Source organism: Poecilia reticulata, chromosome 17, assembly GCF_904066995.2.
Source record: "Poecilia reticulata chromosome 17, P_reticulata-male-v2, whole genome shotgun sequence".
In the NCBI taxonomy this organism is placed as follows: domain Eukaryota; kingdom Metazoa; phylum Chordata; class Actinopteri; order Cyprinodontiformes; family Poeciliidae; genus Poecilia; species Poecilia reticulata.
In genome coordinates, this window is record NC_088846.1 from 23,597,170 (window position 1) to 23,618,290 (window position 21,121).

The following is a 21,121-nucleotide window of genomic DNA, read 5'->3' on the forward strand; positions in this document are numbered from 1 at the left end:
TAATTAGGCTATCTAAATAATGTATTTAGATATAAAGTGTCTTATGTCAGAAGCCTTTTCAGAATATAATATTGTTGAATTAAATTTGAATTTAACTAACGTAGATATGCTTCTAACTTTCTAGCTACCCAAGTAATGAGATAGCTAGCTAGCTAATTACAAAGCTTGAAAATCATTAGCTATATAGCTAGAAATGTAACTATAATAAAGCTAATTACATTGAATAATTAGCAATCTATCCATCTCATTACTTAAATAGTTAAGTACTTAGCTTGCTAGCTTTACACATGTAGCGATAATTTATATAGCTAGGTAGCTATATAGCCAATAATATTGCTAACTAAAGAGAGCTAGGTAAATGCCACGCTAAAATGCTGGCTATCAACATTAGCAATAAAACATTCATACGTTAAAATAAATTTTATAGTTTAAAGAATATAAGTCTATCTAAGAACAGATGGCTATCTGGCTATCTCCCTAGTTTGATATGTAGCAAGCTGTCTACCTAGCTTAATCTGTAGCTAGCTGTCTAGCCAACTTAATATGTAGCTAGGTGGATAGCTAGCTAAGCTACAGACCATCAAGAGTAGCTATAAACTGTCTGAATATCTTACGTTATTATTAATTTTGTAACGCAAAGAAATGAGACCAAAATAACTTTTTAAACTTCTTTTCCACATTTAATAAGATAAATATGATGCATTACTAAACTGATATATCTGTGAGGGGAATAATGTAAAATGATTTAAAAAATAAATAAAATACTTCTTGCCATTTGATCCAATTCTGGCATTAAGTTTTCTTGGTGAGAAGTCGATCAGCAGCCCAGATCCCAACTATTCGTTGTCATATTAAGCTACATAATTCAGCCTTAGCTGAACTGTTCCTCTGACAGACGTTGTTTTTAAACTTAACCCTTAAAACTTAAATAATCGTGTTTCTGTGTTTGCTTAACCAGGAGTGAGAAAGGGAGACAGAGTGTCCATCTACCTTCCCATGATCCCAGAGCTCGTCTACACCATGCTGGCCTGTGCCCGGATAGGAGCCGTCCACTCTGTGGTGGTGAGCATGGCCGCCTGCTCAGGCTGTAAAATGAGCAAGAAAACATGGACCATGCACACAAACCTCCTCCTCTGGCTGGGTATATGCTGATTAAAAAGGCTATTTTAAGCGTTCGTAGCTAGATTTTGTCCTAGAAGAGTTCAGGCGAAGCCGTAATTACCAGAGTGGAGGAGCAACAGACTTCAGTTGGGTGTAAAACTGCAGCGCGGTGAAAAGTTTTCTATAGTTTCATATTGATTTATGGTGAATGAGATTCATTTAGAAAACAATCAGACCCTGGTCTGAGAGAAGACCGGAGTCACTGGGAAAAAAGAAAGAAAAATCAGATTTTAATCTCACAGTTCAGAGAATTTTGACTTTCGGAATTTTGATTTAAAAATCAGAATTCTGATTATGATCTCAGAAGTCTCAGAATTTTGACATTGAAGTAGAAATTCTGAAACTAATTTAATTCTGATTTTAATTTCAGAAATCTGACATTAAATTTGCCTGCCATGATAAATTTAGCTGAACAATAAAATTTCCCAAAACTTATTGCATTAAACAATAATATTGCTGTTTTTGAGACCATTTTTGAAGTAATACAATCATTATGTTGGAAGAATAATGCAAGAACACATTCTTAAAAATCAATAAACTTTAAATTATAATTGACACTAGAACTTGAAGATATTTTAAATATTTAAAATAAACAACTTATGACGTTTCTGTAAACAAAATTATCCTTCAAAAAAAGGGCTAGTCGATAAAGTAGCAGACTGAGGACTTTTGTCGTCTAATTTTTGGTAGAAAAAGAAAAAAAATAGAGCTTATTTTAATTTGTCATGTGATTAATTGATTTATTGCAACAGGCCTAGTTGGGTAAAAACACAAAACTGGGGGAGCAAAAACAAACTCCATAGTTTAATCAAATTAAAAATCAGTTTCTCTTTAAAAATCACTTTTCCCTCCTGTGAAAATCCAAATAGAAATTTTTGATCTCGTTTTGTTTTCTAAAGACATTTCTGCTCCATTCCCACATGGTAAGTTGATGCTGTCCTCATTTATACAAACAACCATGCTCTGCCCCCATTTCCAGAGAGAAACCCTCCGTTTCTGCCGGCGCAGACTGCCAGCAGTTATCAGCTGTTTTCTGTGTGAATGCAGAACTGACAACACCTGCACTCAGTAAATGGGTCAGACACGACTGGCTGCTTCCAGCTCGGGAAGCTATTTTAGCGATTTAACCTTCCCCGTCCAGGCGTAGGTTAGCGGCCGTGTTAAAAATAAACGCAGCCCTCCAAGGTGAACTCTGCGTGACCAACAGAGGCCTGATCCTGTCGCATTTTCTCCCAGGTTTGAGCCAATATGTATTTATTATTATTGTTCCGGTCGGGATTGTTGCTGATCATTGTGAATAATCGTGAAGATACTCAGACTCAGACGAGTCGACGCAGCGACATTCTGCTGAGTCCAGAGTCTGACATGACCTGAAGCGATGCCATCAACGCTGAAACTTTACACTCCATGAACTGCCAACCCTGAGAACAAGATGGCAGCCGTCTAAAGGAGCAGCTACCGGACGGCTCGTTATGCAAGATTAGACACGGTTACGCAGCTATAAATGGGAATAAGAGAAGGTCTTCTCTTTATTTATATAAATAAAGGCATGTGGGTCAAACTTAAATCAAAAGTATTCGCAGGCCAGAAGAAGAAATAAAGAATAAAATCATTAAAAACGATAGTGATAACTATATTTATCTATTTATAGTAAATAGATAAAAATGTAATATTTCAAATAAGCAAATATTTTTTGTGGGAAAAGAGATGAATGTTAGTGGCATACTAGCAAAATAGAAAATTAAATTATGGGAATAAATAGAATAACATCTACTAGTATTATGAATATAAAGTAATACTTTTTATTAGGAGAATAAAATCCTAATATGACTTTATTCTCATTTTATGACTTTATTCTCATAGTTTCACAACTTTATTTTTGTAAAATTATGACTTTATTCCTGTAAAATCATACCTAATTTTACATTGTAAGAAGATTTTAATTTAACAACAGAAAAATAAATATTGAACATATGTAGAACAGCGTATACATATAAATCAGAATAAACAAACCTACTTCAGGACCTTGACGATTAATAATAATTGGTGCGAAAACAAAAATAGTGTAGAGAATTATCCAGAAATGTTTGAGACCTGAAGTAAAACATTTAATTTGTGGCAGTGAACAGTGTGCAGAGAGAGGAAATAAGATTTTCTCCTCCTTTTCTAATCCAGCAGGTGTCTAGACTGCGACTGAAATGCAGACGACCACAGCAACGTGTCAGAAAGTTCCAGTTTTGAATGCAAATGCTCGGCTGCAGCCCGCCTGCTGCAGCAGCAGCCGGGCTGCAGCAGCGTTACGTTCCCAGGCTCTGAGCCGTCAAAACAAAGTGTAAAAAAAGAAACAGCTGATGGGAAAACTCCAACACTCCACCGATGAATGACTAATTTAACCTCACAGTTGAATGTAATTAGTGTTCAAAACACCCGAGTAGGAGGTAAAACCAACAGTTTAAGGCAATAAAGTCTCAGATTTGTTCATCCAGCAGATCTAGATGTCTGTAATTAGAGATAAAAATAAGATGTGTGCCGATTTTGTTAAAAACTTAACTTCTTTAGAGATGCAACTAACAATCAATTTAGTAATCAAGCATTCTATCGATTATTTTTATGATTAATCGATTATCCTGACGATTGATTATCCTGATGATTAATTGGTTAATCGCATTTTTAAAAATCCACATTCTGCAGATTTTTAATTTAAACATTTAAACATTTCTTATAAAATACTTGAAATACATTCAAAGATGCAATTAAAAAAATCATTTGATTAATATTTTAAAAAGGAAAATAAACATATTATTACCAAAAAGCCAGTGAATGCTCGACTTTATGTATTAGTTTTCAGTTTGGTGTTTTGGTCTCAACTAGCTAATTTTGTTTACAGAGACTTCACAGTTAATTTTCTGTTGTTTCTGTTGTATTGTTTATTTATTTTGGATATTTAAATGCCTTCCAGTTCCAGTGTAAATTGTTCATTAGAAATAAAAGTTCATTTATCTTTTAGACTGTGTTTTTGTATTATGATTCTGCCATTAGCATTATATTACTTGAAAATGGTTTCAAAACTACAATATTAACGTTTATTGCAATAACTTCTGAGACAATTTATCGTCTAGTAAAGTTAGTTATCATGACAGGCCTATAATGATTTCAAAAATCAATTAATCGCGATTAATCATTTCAGAATCATTATTATTCTTTCAAGTAGCCCATTTTTGAAGGGCAGTTTTGTTTACAGAGACTTCATGATTTTTCATAATCTATTTCATTAGTTTTTTTCTGTTTTGTTTATTTTGGATATTTAAATGTCTTCCAGTTCTAGTGTTAAATGTTAATTAAAATTTAAAGCTTATTGATCTCTAAGAATCTGTTCTTGCATTATAATTCTGCCATTAGCATTATATTAGTTGAAAATGGTTTCAAAACTACAATGTCATAATTTAACGCAATGACTTCTGGGACAATTTAGCGTCCAGTACAATTAGTTACCGTGACAGGCCTCTTGACAATTATTTCACAAATAAATTAATCGCGATTAATCATTCCAGAATCATTATTATTCTTTCAACTAGCCCATTTTTGAAGGACAGTTTTGTTTACAGACTTCATAATTCATTTACGGTTGTTTGTGCTGTATTGTTTATTTATTTTGGATATCTAAAATGTCTTCCAGTTCCAGTTTAATTCTAATGTTTATTAGAATTAAGAGTTTATTGATCTCTGCGTAGGCAGTTGCATTTTGACTATGCCATTAGCAATATAGTTTGTTTGAAAATGGTTTCAAAACTACAATATCAGTTTACCGCAATAACTTCTGGGGCAATTTTTTTTTGACTGGCCTATTGACAATTATTTCAAAAACCAATTAATCATGATTAATCGCGATAAATCATTCTGGTATTCTTCTTCTTCTGTTCAGTTTGCAGGATTCTCCTCAGAGTCTCTGTGTGAGAGAATAATGGACGCCCAGAGCAGCGTTCTGGTCACAGCAGGTACGGTAGGCTACAGTCCTGCTGCAGCAACCCGCAGGCTGCAAAACGACACTCATCTGTTCGGTTTCACACCTCATCATACGCTGCACATCCCTCACCCACAGATGGTGTTTACAGAGGAGACAAACTGATCAACCTGAAGCAGATCTCCGACGAGGCGCTGGAGAAGAGCAGGGAGAAGTAGGTTTCCCAGTTCCCAGCAACCAGCCGTATTTACATAAGCCGCTGCCGGTAATGGGACGTAGAGTGCAGTCAGCTGCTATCAGAGTGGCTGCAAACAACAGACCGCCAGGGTTTTAGATTACCAGGTTGCCGGGCAACATGGAGCACTTAAATCCATCAGGAAAAGCCCGAGCTGCTCGTCTCCAATGGGAACGAGCGCCGGAGAGGGATGTGAGCGAAAAGGCAGAGCGAAAAGGCAGAGCATGCTGGGAAGGGTTATCAACTGAGGGACACAAAGAGTCACAGGTGCAGATGTGGGTTTGAGACAAAAGACTGGCACAAAACATGAAGCAGATGAAAATACGACGGAGACGAGATTTCAGGCCCTAATCAACTGTCTGTCGCATGTCGTGCATTTTATTTGTCAACATTGCAGCTGCGACTAATGATTATTTTAGTTATCGATTGATCCAACTTTTATTCTGACGATTAATCAGTCAATCTGATGATTAATCGATTAATCGGATATAAAAAATGTACATTCTGCAGATTTTTTATACATTAGAAATAAATTAAAATATGCAAATAAACAAATAATTTATTTCCATTATTAAAGAAAAACATTTTGTCTAAAAACAACTGAAACCTGCTCGACTTAACATCAGTACGTTTTTTATGTTTTGTATTAAATTATTTATAATTGGAAAAATTATAAATCCAACTACAGTTGGAGTAAAAAAAAAGTAGAATAAAATTAGAATAAAGTCAAAATTAGGACAATATATTACAAGAATAAAGTCGTATGAGTGTAAAGTTGAAATAACAAAAAAAAGCCGTAAAAATATCAGGATGGTCATAATATTTTGAGAATAAAATTATAATATAAGTAGAATGAAGTTTTATAACAAAGTGGAAATAAAACAAGAATAAAGTACATTTTTTGTAGAATAAAGTCATAATATGAATTTATTTTTGTATTATTTCCACTTTATTCTCACAACATTCTAACGTTATTGTTGTATTTTATATTATTTATATTTTTTATATTTATATTTTCTTAGAGTGGCTGGATTGTACGTCAGTAGATTTTTTTTAAATTATTTTTTACAAAAACTGAACCAGGTTAATGATCAGAGGCATCGTGGATATAAATCAAACTGAAATTATCTGACAAATCAAAATGAATATAAAAATCTTTGAAAGCAAAGCTGCTTGTTTGCTCACATGATTTTCTTTTCTTTAATTTTCCTCACAGAGGGTCGTCCAGCATCACCAAGTGCCTGGTGATAAAGCATCAAGCAGTCAGAGCTTCAAGCAACAAATTACAGGTCAGCATGTTGCAGCTTTATTCTTTAAAACTGAGCCACAAGGAAACATTTAGCTTTGGTAAAGTGAGCTTCTTCTTCTCTGTGTACAACCCATGTGAAAAACATCGTTTAATCTCATTTTATATTCATCAGCGTGACATATTTGGCTCATAAGAAAAAAATTACGAGTCATTATGAGAACAAATACAGCTTTATTTAAAAAGGAAAGCTCTATGAGAATGAAGTTGAAATAATACAAGAATAAAGTCAAAATATTGCAGCTATATTCTGGTAATATTTTGACTTTATTCTCAAAATAAGACTTTATTCTCACAGTACAATTTTATTCTTGTATTATTCCTACTTTATTCTTGCAATATGACAACTTTATGCTCGTACAACTTTATTCGTGTAATACTGTGACTTTATTTTCATAAATATTACTTTAGCCTCTTCATTGTATTTTATTTTTCTTAGTGTGACTCTAATATCCTGTCACACACATTAATTTCTACATCTATTCAAAACAATTAAATGTCCCAGAAAAAAACTTTTAAAATAATTTCTAGCCATTTGTGGCTGCGTGTTGTGATGCCTAATCAATTCAAAACATTGCTAGTTCAATAAACAAGAGCGCATTAAAACATCAGAACCAGTTTATCACACAAACAAGGAATTTGGCTTCAGACACTTTAAGCGAAGAATAATGGTATGGATGCAAGTTGATGAATTTAAATGTCGAGCAGGTTTGTGTTTTGTGAGTCCAGACTCCGTGGGACTCGGAGCGGGACGAGTGGTGGGACGAGGCGATGAGCGACTCCTCTGAGGACTGTGAGCCTGAATGGCTGGACGCCGAAGATCCGCTCTTCATCCTCTACACCAGCGGCTCCACGGGCAAACCTAAAGTAATGGATCTCGCCAAAGTATCTTCCCACAGTTTGTCAAGCTGAAGTCAGAGTTTATTACACGAAAACACAGCTTCTAAAAACAACCCCAGCACTTTGAAAAACAAACAATCCAGACATTTTTTGGCAATAAATAAGTTAATCTTTTTTTGGCTGTTTCAAAAACTTCAGGAATGAAATGTCACCTAGCAACCCCAGCAAAGCCCAGCCTGTTACCTAGCAACCAGAGCTCCAGCACGTTTGTTCAGCTGGTTTTACCGCTGTATTCGCTGAGCAATGGCTGCTGGAAAAACGATTGTTGTTGGTTGTGCAGGAGGCTCTACAGGACGCTACAGAAAACCTTGATCAGCTTCTCGTTTCTAATTCAGACCACCTCTGTAATCACAACAGGGTGTCGTCCACACCGTCGCCGGGTATCTGCTCTACACCTTCCTCACCTTCAAGTGCGTTTTCGATTATCACCATGACGACGTGTACTGGTGCACGGCGGACATCGGCTGGATCACGGGTCACTCCTACATAACCTACGGCCCTCTTGCAAACGGCGCCACCAGCGTCCTCGTGAGTGAACGTCAGAGTTTCGCCCCGACGCCAGGTTTTCCGCTCCCTACAGTCTAAATGCCGTCATGTGATTCCAGTTTGAGGGAATCCCAGTCCACCCGCATGTGGGCCGGTTCTGGGAGATCATAGAGAAGTACAAGGTGACCAAGTTTTACACAGCTCCCACCGCCATCCGCCTGCTGATGAAGTACGGACCAGAACCGCTGCAGAAGTGAGCTGCTGCCGTTTAACGTGTCCCTTTTTATGGAACATATTACTTAATATTAAATTGTAGTATTTTTTATTGTTGGTTTATTTTTTTTACTTCATAATTTTAAAACTTTTTTTCTTAATTTTTTGGTTGTTTTCCAACCTTGTGATAATAATCGGATCATAATCTTGTTTTTCTCTGCTCTGAATACAAATCACTTGTTAACGAGTTTTATTTAATTTCCCTTTGGGATCAAAAAATAATTTTTGGATTTGATTTTTTTTAATAGAATTTTTTTAATTTAATTTCCATTTTCTGTTTATTGTTAAATGACTTTTTCATCTTCATAGCAATTAGTCTTATGCATCCGTCTTTTTTTACTTCATAATATTGAATTTGTCTCATCTACTTTTTTTATCAGCGTTTTAGCCATTTAAATATTTACCATTTCTATTTTCTGCTAATTTCTTCATTTATTTCATAATTCATTTTATTTGTGGTTTCTCTTTTATTTATTTTGGATATTTGAAATGGCTTCCAGTTCCACTGTTAAATATTCATTAGAATTCAAAAGTTTATTTTTGAGAATGTGCTTTTTCATAATTACTAACATGTTATATTACTTCAAAATGACCCTAAAACAACAATATTATCGTTTATCACAGTAACTTCTGGAACAATTTATCGGCCAGCAGCAGTTGTCATGGTGACAGGCCGACAAATGAATAATATTACATATTGAGTAGATATAACCAATCAGTGTCAGATTTTTTTTGTTTTTCTTTATGTTTCCAGGTACGACCTCTCCACCCTGAGGATTCTGGGTACTGTGGGCGAGCCGATCAATCCCGAGGCGTGGCAGTGGTACTACGAGACGGTCGGCCGGAGGCGATGCCCCGTGGTCGACACGTTCTGGCAGACGGAGACGGTGAGCGGATCACACTGGATCGGATAACCAGAGCTAGATGCTGAATATTTTGGTGCCGTATTTTCATCCTCCGTTCAGTTTCCACTCTTCGTATTGATGCTTATCTTTGGTGTTTGAACTGTTAAATTAAGATTCACCTGGATTCCCACTAATTATGATGTCAGCTGCGAGTGGATATGTTGTGGTCGTTGTTAGATAATGTGTGTGTCGATGTGTTAGTGATGTTTTTAATTCTTCTGCAGGGAGGTCATGTCTTAACGCCTCTACCTGCCGCCACGCCTCTGAAACCAGGATCAGCTGTAAGTGACACGACTTGCTCTGATAAGTAAAACCTAAATGTTTAAAAGAGACAGAATATTACGCCAATGTTCATGAACTGCTTTGAATTTTTCCACATTTCTGCAATATTATGAATCAAGTAAATTAACCAAACATTTTTAACATTATTTCTGTAAGATATTTCTAAACCAAAAATTTTAAAAAATACTTACTTTAATAAGTGCTTCCATTAGCTGTTGCTAGATCCGACATATGGCAGATATTTATGTTTTCAGAACAGCTTCAGTTCAGGTTTTCATCGTTTAACGTTTTTCTCAAGGCAGCACTGGGAAGCTCTGGATGTTCAGATCAAAATCTGGACGTTTTAGGAGCTAAAAGCAACTTTAGACCTTCAGCTCTCATTCGTCTCAATTCACAATGAAGGTCTAATTAAAGAATAAAGGAGGATTCTTCATATAATCAAGAAAATTACAGACAATCCTAAGCGCCCTGTTAATGAGAATGTTAAATAACAGTGTCTTCAGTCAGAGGCTTCTTCTGATAAGCTGTAATACAGACTGTTACAGGAGATCCTTCAAATCTTGAACCCTTTCAGGCCCCACATCCACTGGATCAGACGTGACGTATTTCTGGGTTTAAACCAATGAAAAAATAATAGGGATTTTCTCATGTCAATGATTCTTGTTACATTTTATTGGTCAATAAGAAACTAATCAGTAATTTTTAAATTTTAACTTGATATTAATGAGCTTCAGGCATATCACTTGCTCCAAAGCATCTATTTTACATCAAAATTATAAATTTGAATTCATGGTAGCATTTGAATTTATTTTTAAAATATTTTCAATCATTAAATTGTAGGATATTTGTCAGTGTTGAATGTCCATTCCAATGGACATCGGGAGTTGGGTTTATTCAAAGTTTATTTATTTAGTTTTCCCATGTAAAGAAGAAAGTATCTAACATTTTATAGCTTGTAATCTCATGGTAATTTTTTATGAGTATTAACTGTCAGACTTTCTTGAACTACTTGAAAAAAAAATTTAAAATTTTTTCCATTTAGTTCATTGCTCTAGGGCAGGGGTGTCAAACTCCAGTCCTGAAGGGCCGCTGTCCTGCAGTTTTTAGATGTGCCACAGGTACAAAACACCTGAATCAAATGGCTTAATTACCTCCTCAGTTCTCCAGAGCCTTGTTAATTACTTAATTATTCTATTCAGGTGTGGTGCAGCAGAGGCGCTTCTAAAAGTTGCAGGACACCGGCCCTCGAGGACTGGAGTTTGACACCCCTGCTCTAGGGGAGTAAAAATTAGTTGGATAAAATATTTTTTGCTGTAGATGAAATTCAGGTTAAAGAAACCTGCATAACAAGAGTCACATTTAATTTCCATTTGGGATTAATAAAGTATTTTTGAGTTGAATTTAACTTAAGGGGGGGATTTCTGAATGAAAGAACTGAATTGTCTTATTTCATATTTCAGACATTTCCTTTTTTCGGAGTAGAGCCGACCATTTTGAACGAACATGGAGAAGAAGTGGAAGGCCAGGCTGAAGGTTATTTGGTAAGCTTCCCAGCAGAACCAAACCATTCTGGGTTTCAAATCTGACTTTTAGGAAAGGTTTTCATTTCTAAATTTAAAGCTAAAAGCTTATTAAACTGCGAATTTAAATGTTGTGCATGAGTAAACGCTTCTCTCTTCCTGTCGCAGGTTTTCAGAAAGCCCTGGCCGGGAATAATGCGCACAGTTTATGAAAACCACGAACGCTTCGAAAACACCTACTTCAATAAATTCCCTGGCTTTTATGTGACTGGTGACGGTGAGTCGTCAAAATAAAATATTCCCATAGCTCCGTTTCTCACAAGGTCACGGATATTTGGTTTTTAAAGCTCTTCTGGAGGTGATGCAGCTTGTCTTCTCCTCTTCAGGCGCCAGGCGGGATAAAGACGGATACTTCTGGATCACAGGGAGGATAGATGACATGTTGAACGTGTCGGGTAGGTTTCAGAAAGTCACACCTTCCCTCTTGTCGACCTTGTGCTCAGTTTGACTTTGGCTACACTCACAGAAGTCAAATGTGAATTCAAGCTTTTCAACAACAACAAAAAATCCGATTTGTGAAACTTTCATATGTCTCTAAATCAGTTAAGTATCTGATTGGTCTCAAGGCATCTGCAGTCTGAACGGTCATGTCGCATTTTATCCAACCTTTATGTCGTTGTTGTGAGACAAGCATCATAAGTCGGCACCAGAAGAAGCAAGACGCGCAAAATATTTACGTAAACATACAGAGTTGACATTCTTAGCTAGCAAATGCGACCCATATCAGACTTTATCACGGAAGTCTGAGCAGCCCAATCCCAATCTTTTCACTCCAAAATATCCAATCTGTGCCACTTCCATATGTGGGATTAAATCTGATAAATTTTGGGAATGCAACAATACAGATGTGTCGGGATTAGAATCGGCCAATATCCACCCAATACAGAAAAACAGCCTGAATTAGCTTTAAATGTTTCTTTTTTTTGTGCTTAAATATTGTTTAATCAAATCAAAGTGTTTTTTTATCCATTTACCACCAAATTGCATTAGTCCACCAGTTTTACTGTGATCGTGGAAATTTATGCAAAATCAACAAATAGTCAATTTTATGCATAATTTTAAGTTTATTGAAAATTTTCCAAAAAATAGTCAAAAATATTGCTTTGAAGTGATGCCAACTCCCGTCTGTAAGTGGCAGTATATTCTACACAAGTCATAGTCTGCGATCGATTATTTGCATGCAATTAAGACACATTTACCATCATGCACAAGTGCAAATATTGTAAAATTCCTTGCAAATATTTCTAAATTAATCTATTGCTAAAAACTACAAAAAAAGGCAAAATTATCAAACTCATCAAATGCAGAGACAGTTTTAAACGTTTATCTGGTTTATCGATATATTCTGGCACAACCGGCTCTTTAATAACATTTGCGATCTTAATGTGGCAGAAATTGAAAGCGAGTTTGATGCCCCTGCATGAACAGCTCCATCCATTATTACTTCGGTAAACAGCTGTGTGACGTCACCGTTCTTCCTCGGCGCACGCGGGCGGGTCGCTCTAAAAGCTGTTATCGTTCACACAGAAGTGACATTGTGTGTGTTTTTGTGTCGTCCTCCAGGCCACCTCATGAGCACAGCGGAGGTGGAGGCGGCGCTGACACTGCACTCGGCCGTGTCGGAGGCCGCCGTGGTGAGCCGACCTCACCAGGTGAAGGGAGAGTCCCTCTACTGCTTCGTCACCCTCAAAGACAGCTGGGAATTTGACAAGAAGATGGTGGCGGAGCTGAAGATGCTGGGTGAGGCTCAAACCCAAACATGGGGATATTGGTGGGAGAATATAGCTCATGCTATTGATTGAAGATACATTTAAAAATATATATTTTAATTATACTGATTTTTCTGCAGCCTGATAATTACTCTATTAATTACCCTCTTCAATAAACCTTTAAATCAGTGTTTCTCAAACTCAGGACCACTTACCCCATTTAACAAACACTCACTGACCACCTAACTAGAAACTGCCCACGCAATAACACAACATCTTTATACAACCTGAAAAGAAAGTATTAGTCTCTCAACTCACTGTTTTTGTTCCTCCTCAAGGGGGCGCTGGTTTTTAAATGTGACGGGCCACAATAAAACCATGAACAAGTCGACTTGGGATGTTTTGAGTTATTTACAGATTCTGAAAGTTTCTAGTGATGGAAAACACATGGAAATCAAAAATAGTTCACTAGTGATGTTTTAGGGCTATTTGTAGCTTGGAAGCATAATAAAAGAAACATAGATTTGAGTTGCTTTGGCAAAAATAAACATTTTCTTTCAGCCAGTAGTCAATCAGTCAACATGAATAGTTTTATTTTAGGTGTTAAGATGCAGTTGGTCAGTGTAGGGCACAGTACTGTTCACACATCGTCATGTCGCATTCAACACACCGGTGTCTTCAGGCTTTCCTTTTAGTGACCCGGCCTTGAGCCACTTATCCATTATTATTTTTAAACACAATCCTTTGGTAAGCTAGCTGAGCGTCGCACTTTGAGCTAACGTCACTGTAAATAAATGGTTGTTTACATGCAGAACTTCGTGACCCACCAGTGGCCCGCAGACCACAGTTTGAGAAATACTGCTTTAAGGATATAAAATACAAAACACAATGTTCGAAATGTGATATTTGATACACAATATACAACATGCAATATACCATGGAAAATGTGCAGTAAATCAAGGACAACATGGAGTAAATGAGGTAAAATATGGAATATACAATATCTGCCAGAACATATACAATGCTATATATATGACTAACAATGTGCAGCACACCATTTGTGATATATAATACCCGATTCATGATATCTGATATTCAGTTAATACTGCTGGATACATTATTTAGCTTTATAGCCAACAAAACAGCGAGCACCGACTAAACATACATCATATTTTAGATTTTATGAATCCAAGCAAGACGTATCGTACAAATAAACACAGATTGGCGTTTATTGGACACTGATGTACAGGTAAAAATAGCTGTAAGAATTTGAGTTTTCTGTGTGCTTATTTTTAGGTTTTGTTTCTTGTGAGTCTCTGTGCTGCCCTGTCTTCCCCCTTGATTGTTCCCAGCTGCGTCTCGTTCCCCTGATTACCTCCTGTGTATTTAAGTCCACCTGTTGTCTTTGTCTCTTGTCGGGTCCTTGTCTAACGTCTGTCCCTTGTCATATGTCACGGTTGTTTGTCTGTCAGTCGTCACAAGTCTGCCGTGCTGCCTGTTCCTTGGACTGTTCAGAGCTAAATTCTCATCATTAAAATCATCTTTTCATCTACATCCTGGGTCTGCCTGCGTTCTGCCTCACCACCAACACTGCACTTCGTGACAATAGCTTCTTTTAACTAGAATGTTCCTTTTTAATGATAAATACTCAAGATCTAATATGCATTAAAAAATATCCCATTTGTGTCTTTGTTGAAAGTTTGGTTCCGCCATAAATGATGCCTGAAAAGATTAAATAGACAGTTAAAACTTTTTATACAATGCAAATTCAATCCAGTTTGCTTATAATAACATTTAAGTAATTAACACAATTAACTCAATTATTATTCACTTTATACCTTAAAAAAAAACAATTAAACATCTAAAAAAACAGACGTTTGTCTTTTTCATTAACTTAAACATACTTAAAAATTAAATCTCAAACTCAATTTATAGCATTTAGCTAATTTAAATCAAACAGAACACTGATACGTTTCTTTAATCATTTTTAAGGTTAAATAAAAAATATTCTTGTTTTTGTAATAATATCTTCTAGAGTGTCCAGAATAAAAGGTTTGATTAATGAACTGGTGTAGCTTCATAAACAAGTTAAAAATGTAAATTTTAAGTTCTTGTTGGGTATAAAATACGAGCAAATAATGCTTTTATATATAAAACAATAACTTGCTATCAATAATGTCCTAAAACAGAAATTATATCAAGTTATATTCAAAAATAATTGTTTATTTCTCACCTTTTTTGCGTCCTCTTCTTAGTAAGAGAGAAAATCGGACCAATCGCCACACCAGACTTTATTCAGAATGCCCCGGCGCTGCCGAAGACGCGTTCAGGTAACGTCTGCTTCTTTCTCCTCTTCGACCATTTCCCAATAAACACTCAACTCCTCCTCATCCTCCTCCTCTTCTTCAGGAAAGATAATGAGGCGAATCCTTCGGCAGATCGCGCGCAACGAGAAGGACCTGGGTGACCTTTCCACGCTGGCCGACCCCAAGGTGGTGGAGGTGTTGTTCAGCCAGAGGAGTGAGGCCGCCGCCTGAGGAGGCGCTCAGACGTGTAGAAAATAACTTTTAAAGTCAAAGAAAATGTTTTTATTGTAGATTTTTGGGCCAAAATATTGCAGATTTTATTGAAGTGATTTATTTTCCTGCTGACACTTTATGTATATTTCCACATTAATCCAGCCATAATAAAGCGTGTCATCCTTTTTTTGTTGTTGCACCTTTATTCTGAGCGGCTAAATGTCGCCCCTATGTGGCAGGAATCGACCTCTGCAGCTGCTGCCTGAAAACGCCACTCTGCCTTTTTCTTGCACAACAATGCAGAAAATTTCAGGGAAATTAATATATGAAATGGCGCCTTAAGGCAAGAGAGTGACATTATCTAGAAATTAGAAACTTAAGATGATTTAAAAACGACAAAAAAGAAGAAAAAAAGATTTGTCTCCGTTATGCTTTCAGGAACACAGAGGAGAAAAGGAGGAGAAAACGGAGATGTTGCATCATTACCCCCAGCAGCCGTGCTGCTTGTAACCATGGCAACTGTCTCCTCCTCCTCACATCTTCATCCCACCCTCCTCTCTTTCTTCATGCAGATGCTTGGTAACCCGGCAGCTCCAGGCCGGGTTTTTTAGGGAAAAAAAAAACAAAAAACATCCAGATGAATAAAAATAAACGAAGTTCAAACATCAGATATTTGAGCTGAAATTTAAATAAAATTGAATTAATGAATAAATTAATTAATTTAGTTGTATTCATTTAATTTAGATTAATAAAGTTTCTATCTATTTAAGTGGCAGCATAAAAAAAAGTACAAAATAATTAAGAAATAAGAGTTTATTACATTTTTCTTTGGAATCAAAGTTTATTTGAATTTACACTTAAGCTTAAAAGCAAGTAAGAAATTGTAAAAAAAAAATTCCATAAATTTTTCAAACGTTTCACTTTAATTTGATCCATTTTTCTTTATTTTAATTTAACTTTATTTTATATCTACTTAAATAATCCATTTGAATTTTTCCAACGTTTTTTGTTTTCAACTTGTTAATTTTGTCTTACATTGGATCTATTTGTCCGTTCCTTCTGGACTTATGTTTTCATTTTAAAACATTTTTAAAATATTTTTTTTATTCATATTTTTCAGTGTAATAAATTTATTTTTACCGTTTTTCTGTTTCTTTCTATTTAATTAATTTTGAGTGTATATTCACGTATTATTTATTTATTTATTAATGCAGGCCTAATTAGTTTTTAAGCTTTGTCATAAATACTTATTTACTTTGTAAAACTATATTTTTATAGCCAAATCTACAACAGTAATGCAAAAAATTTTAATTATTCCTCGTGATTAACATATAGTAATGGTGTCATATAGTCACCAAAGTAAAGCTTTAGCTTTATTTTATAAAGTTGTTAAATATACATCAACTTGTACATTTAACGGTGCAGTATTCTGAGCCATAATATTCCCCCAGATGTGTGACTTTATGGAAAATGAAAAAAAAATTTCTGTCTCTAATATTTTGGATTAAATTACCCATCCCCCCCCCCCATCAGTAGACGTCATCTCAAAAAGACTAATAAGTTACAATATTCAATCATTTAGTTGCTTCGTTGCAGAAATCTTAAAGGATTTCTTTAGATCTGGAGGTCAATAGCGACGCTCCGCTTTTATGTTCCTTAAAAATGTGACTTTTTCTGAGCTCATTTGTGGCTTCACACTGATAAAAAAAAAAAAGACTCCAAACTGCTTTGTTGCTTCCCTGAAGGATCGTCTCTGTACCCATGAGCATTTGTTGCTGCTGGGCGATGAAGCAAGCGGTGAATGACTGCGCGGAGCTGGATTTGTGCCAGAGCTGTCCGAGGCAAACTCCACAAACAAAAACAAAAGGAGGAACTAATTAGGCACTTAATGAAGGTCCTCTCTTTGTTTTCAATCATGAAAGGCAAAGACAGATGGTGCAACCGAACTCGCAGCTCTGCTGGGCATTTTATATGTGATCGTTTGACGAGCAGATTAAAACTGCAGCAGAAAACTAAAACTTTCCTCCAAAACAAAGCAGTGTACACAAAAACATGATTAATTAATATTCACTCAGAAAAATATGGAGCTAAATTGCAGCTCCATGGGTTTGCACAAGGTTGTGCAAACAAGGTTTGCACAAAGTTTTATTTCAAAACTGAAAAGATTTTTTTTAAAGTTTGAACTTAAGCCCATCACAATAAGCAATAAATCAATTAACTGCGCAATAAATTACAATTTTTTTTCTCTATGAAAAACTGGATGCCAAAAATCATCGGTGCTTTGGTCTCATGTAGTCCTTTTCTTTTTTTTAAAGACAATTTTGTTTACACAGGCTTCACAATTCATTTTATTTGTTATTTCTGTTTTGTTTATTTTGAATATTTAAAATGTCTTCCAGTTCCAGTGTTAAAATTTAAGGTTTATTGATGTTTGATAATGGCTATTATTACTATTAAATAATTTGAAAATGGTCTCAAAACAACATTATCATTTATTGAAATAACTTCTGGCACTATTTATTGTCTATCAAAGTTTGACATCATGGCAGGCGAATGTGAAATTGAAAAAGTTGAAAACTCCGCTTCATATTCAACATTTCTTCACCTTTAACGTTTTCTTTGGGGGTTTTTTTCAGTAAAAAAAAAAAATGCAAACTTTATGGCCCCAATTTAGCTCCATAGAATTTCCATTGCAAAGGTTCGCCACAGTGTGGAACTTATGGTAATGTCAAAAAAAAACACAGTTTCACAATTACGATGTGTTCATAATAATCGCAATTAACCGATGAGTGTGGCAAATGATAAAACATTAAATTTTTAGCATCTGAAAGATGCAAATTAACATTTCAGCTCAAACGTCAGACATCACATATGTAGCGGCTAAAATCCTATATTTTAGGCTACTGGTGGTTGTTCTTGAAAGGCATTGGTTTTACGTGCGCTTACTTAAGATTCATGATGCCGATCTTCCGTTTGACATAAAGTCATTTATTGTCAGAACAATGTCGATTGTCTTACTGTTTCCATTTGGATTCACATAAATTCGACATCCACCAAAACCAAGCACATTAGAAAACCGTTTGCCTCTATTAACACCTGAACAGAATCATGATTGATCTTAAATTACCCAACCCCCCGATCAGACACTCAGAACTCAAAATTAAATACGCCCCCTGGTGGCGATAAACCCAAGAAAGGATAAACGGCTCCTACACACCAGCCCCTAATTGCGTGTGGCAATTATCAAACTTAAATTAAAAGGAGCCACCAATAAAGACATCTCCATACAAATATACATAAAGAGGCAAATCAGGTTTACGCATTCATTATTCTATCAGTTTGTAGCTTCACATAATAGACAACAGGTCTTTCAATAATGCTGGTTTTTGTTTGAAGATGAACCACTCGTGTCAGACCCTTATCTGGAAAAGTTTTAATAACTTTCACCAATATCCATGACCCTCAAGGTGTTGTGGAGTCCATAACCACCACCACATCTCCAGGAATGAAACATCATCTTTTCTTTATCCATTTTTGTCTTTCTAGTAACAACTGTAGATATTCTCAAATCCAACGCTTCCAAAAGAAATCTGAAATATATTGGATTTGTTTCCACCTTCTTTTAGCGTAAAGATCCTTTTGGTCAAAGAGTCCTGGTGGAAGAGCTGGCTTTCCCTTCATGAGTAGCAAGTGGTTGGGTGTTAAAGCCTCAAGGTCGTTGGGATCCTCCGATAACTTTGTGATGGGACCATCGTTAAGTATTGCCTCTGCTTCACAAAGTATAGTGTGGAATCCTTCATCGTCCAACATTTGTTGACGGAGCACTTGGTGCAGAACCTTTCTGATGAGGCGCTCCCAAACCCCGCCACAATGTGATCCAGATGGTGGGTTAAAACTCCATTTAATCCCTTTTTGTGCCATGGCCTTCTCAATTCTCCCATTATTTAGAGAGGCTAGAGCTTCCCGTGGCTCTCTTTCTGCTCCTATGAAATGGGTTCCGTTATCTGATCTCATGTGTGAAACTTGCCCTCTTCTAGAGATGAATCGCCGCAGTGCATTGATACATGAGTCGGTATCTAAAGAGTAAGCCACTTCAAGGTGCACGGCCCTGCTTGTCATGCAAGTGAAAACTACTCCATATCGTTTTGCAACACTGCGTCCTCTTTTCACATCAATAGGCCCAAAATAATCTACACCAACATGTATGCGAGGAAAGTTGATGTCCTTTAAGTACGACCATTTACAGTTCCTCCTCACTGATAATGTCGGAGACTGGCATTTCCTTTTGCGTAAACACAATGGGAAGCTGATAGAAATGGTTTCCACTTATTTCTGAAATCTCCAGCCCTTTAATGATAGAGGTCGTCATTGTTTTACTCTGACCCATTGTCCAGAGATGAATCCGAGTCTTTCGACCTTGAATGTTGAGTTCATTAAGAAGTCTTTCAGAGCAGAATGTATCGGTGCTCCCTGGATCCAGAAAAGCGTACGTTTTAATGATTTTAGTTCCCTTCGAACTTTTCACTTTCACAGACAGGATGGGAAGAATCCCTGTATGGTGGCCAGTCCCAGTATGACCACAAGTAGTGGAGGTTTTACAGCCCTTTGCTGCCTGATCCAACTCTTTCTGATGGATTTTTTCCTTCTGTCCAATGTGCAAAATGCTGGGATGCTTTTGGTTAGCGTTTGCAAGTGATGCGTTTATCACAGTTCTTGCTTAAATGTCCTGTATTCAAGCAACCAAAACGCAAACCTTTGTCTTTTAGAAAGTCTAGTTTTTCCCTATGTGACCCCTTTCCTAATTGTCGACATTGTTCCAATACATGACCATCCTGTGTACAATACAGACAGGATAAATAATTTGATTTGTCAACAACAGTTACTTCATTTTTGAGAGCAGGCATGTTACCGTCATCATCAACAGAAACATGGGTGACAAAGCTGTTTCTTTTAAACTGTGATTTTATTTGAGGTTTGCTAGGTCTTATGATCCTCCTAACAGGTTGTAAGTCCTGTATATCTCCAAAAACTGGATCTTAAGTTATTCTAATCTGGTGTTCAATAAAAGCAACAATATCTCTGAAACATGCTCTTTGACTCGTTCTCTCAAAAATCTCATTTGCTTTTGTTCTCCATTTTTCTCTTAGTTTAAAAGGAAACTTTTGAACCAAGATTTTTATGTTAGCTAGCATGCTTAATTCATCCAAATACTGCAGTTCCTCCACGAAGGAACAGTCCAAACACCTTTAATGCTTTAGCATCTTCACCTTTACTGTTGGGCCAACCAGTGACCTTTTCCATGTAGGCTGCAGTAATATTAAATAAATTGCCAAAATGTTCTTTGAGGAGTTGCTTGGCCGCAGCATATCCTCTTGCTGCAGTCATGTGAAGGCAGCTGCATATGAGGTCCTTGGTTGCCCACTGGTGTACTGTTCAAGGTAGTACAAACAGTCTCCTTTAGAACTGGTCTTTGCTTCCACACAACGTTCAAAAGCTTTCATAAATGAGATGAACTGCAAAGGATCTCCATCATGGGAATTTCTCGGTGTGGCAGTAACTGGCTTGATTGCATTTGAACCAGAAGAGCTGTTATGTCATTCTGTTGTTTCAACACGTTGTAGAGATCTCCAGCAGGTTGATTTTCAGGGCCATGCAGAGGCCACTAAAGCAGCAGGTGCTCAACAACAAAAAAGCGCACATCTAACTGCAATCTAGGACAGAATATTAAAGCCACTCAGCTTTCAGTTCAATAAACAATGATAAATTACAAAATTGTGAGATATACAATCAAAGCTAACGAACAT

At 36.3% G+C, this 21,121-nt stretch overlaps 1 protein-coding gene across 1 annotated transcript in view; it reads left to right on the forward strand.

Moving 5' to 3' along the window:
• acss2l (acyl-CoA synthetase short chain family member 2 like) overlaps positions 1-15,504 on the forward strand; it is a 23,278-nt gene extending 7,774 nt beyond the window's left edge. Inside the window, exons 6-20 of the mRNA XM_008434321.2 lie at positions 959-1,062; positions 5,084-5,156; positions 5,261-5,336; positions 6,574-6,646; positions 7,393-7,530; positions 7,921-8,091; positions 8,169-8,302; positions 9,077-9,209; positions 9,452-9,508; positions 10,970-11,050; positions 11,198-11,306; positions 11,416-11,484; positions 12,653-12,829; positions 15,054-15,128; positions 15,208-15,504. Of these exons, the coding sequence (XP_008432543.1) occupies positions 959-1,062; positions 5,084-5,156; positions 5,261-5,336; positions 6,574-6,646; positions 7,393-7,530; positions 7,921-8,091; positions 8,169-8,302; positions 9,077-9,209; positions 9,452-9,508; positions 10,970-11,050; positions 11,198-11,306; positions 11,416-11,484; positions 12,653-12,829; positions 15,054-15,128; positions 15,208-15,335 (1,598 nt within the window). The 3' untranslated portion in view covers positions 15,336-15,504. The remainder of the gene's footprint in view (positions 1-958; positions 1,063-5,083; positions 5,157-5,260; positions 5,337-6,573; positions 6,647-7,392; positions 7,531-7,920; positions 8,092-8,168; positions 8,303-9,076; positions 9,210-9,451; positions 9,509-10,969; positions 11,051-11,197; positions 11,307-11,415; positions 11,485-12,652; positions 12,830-15,053; positions 15,129-15,207) is intronic.
• The last annotated feature ends 5,617 nt before the right edge of the window (positions 15,505-21,121 follow it).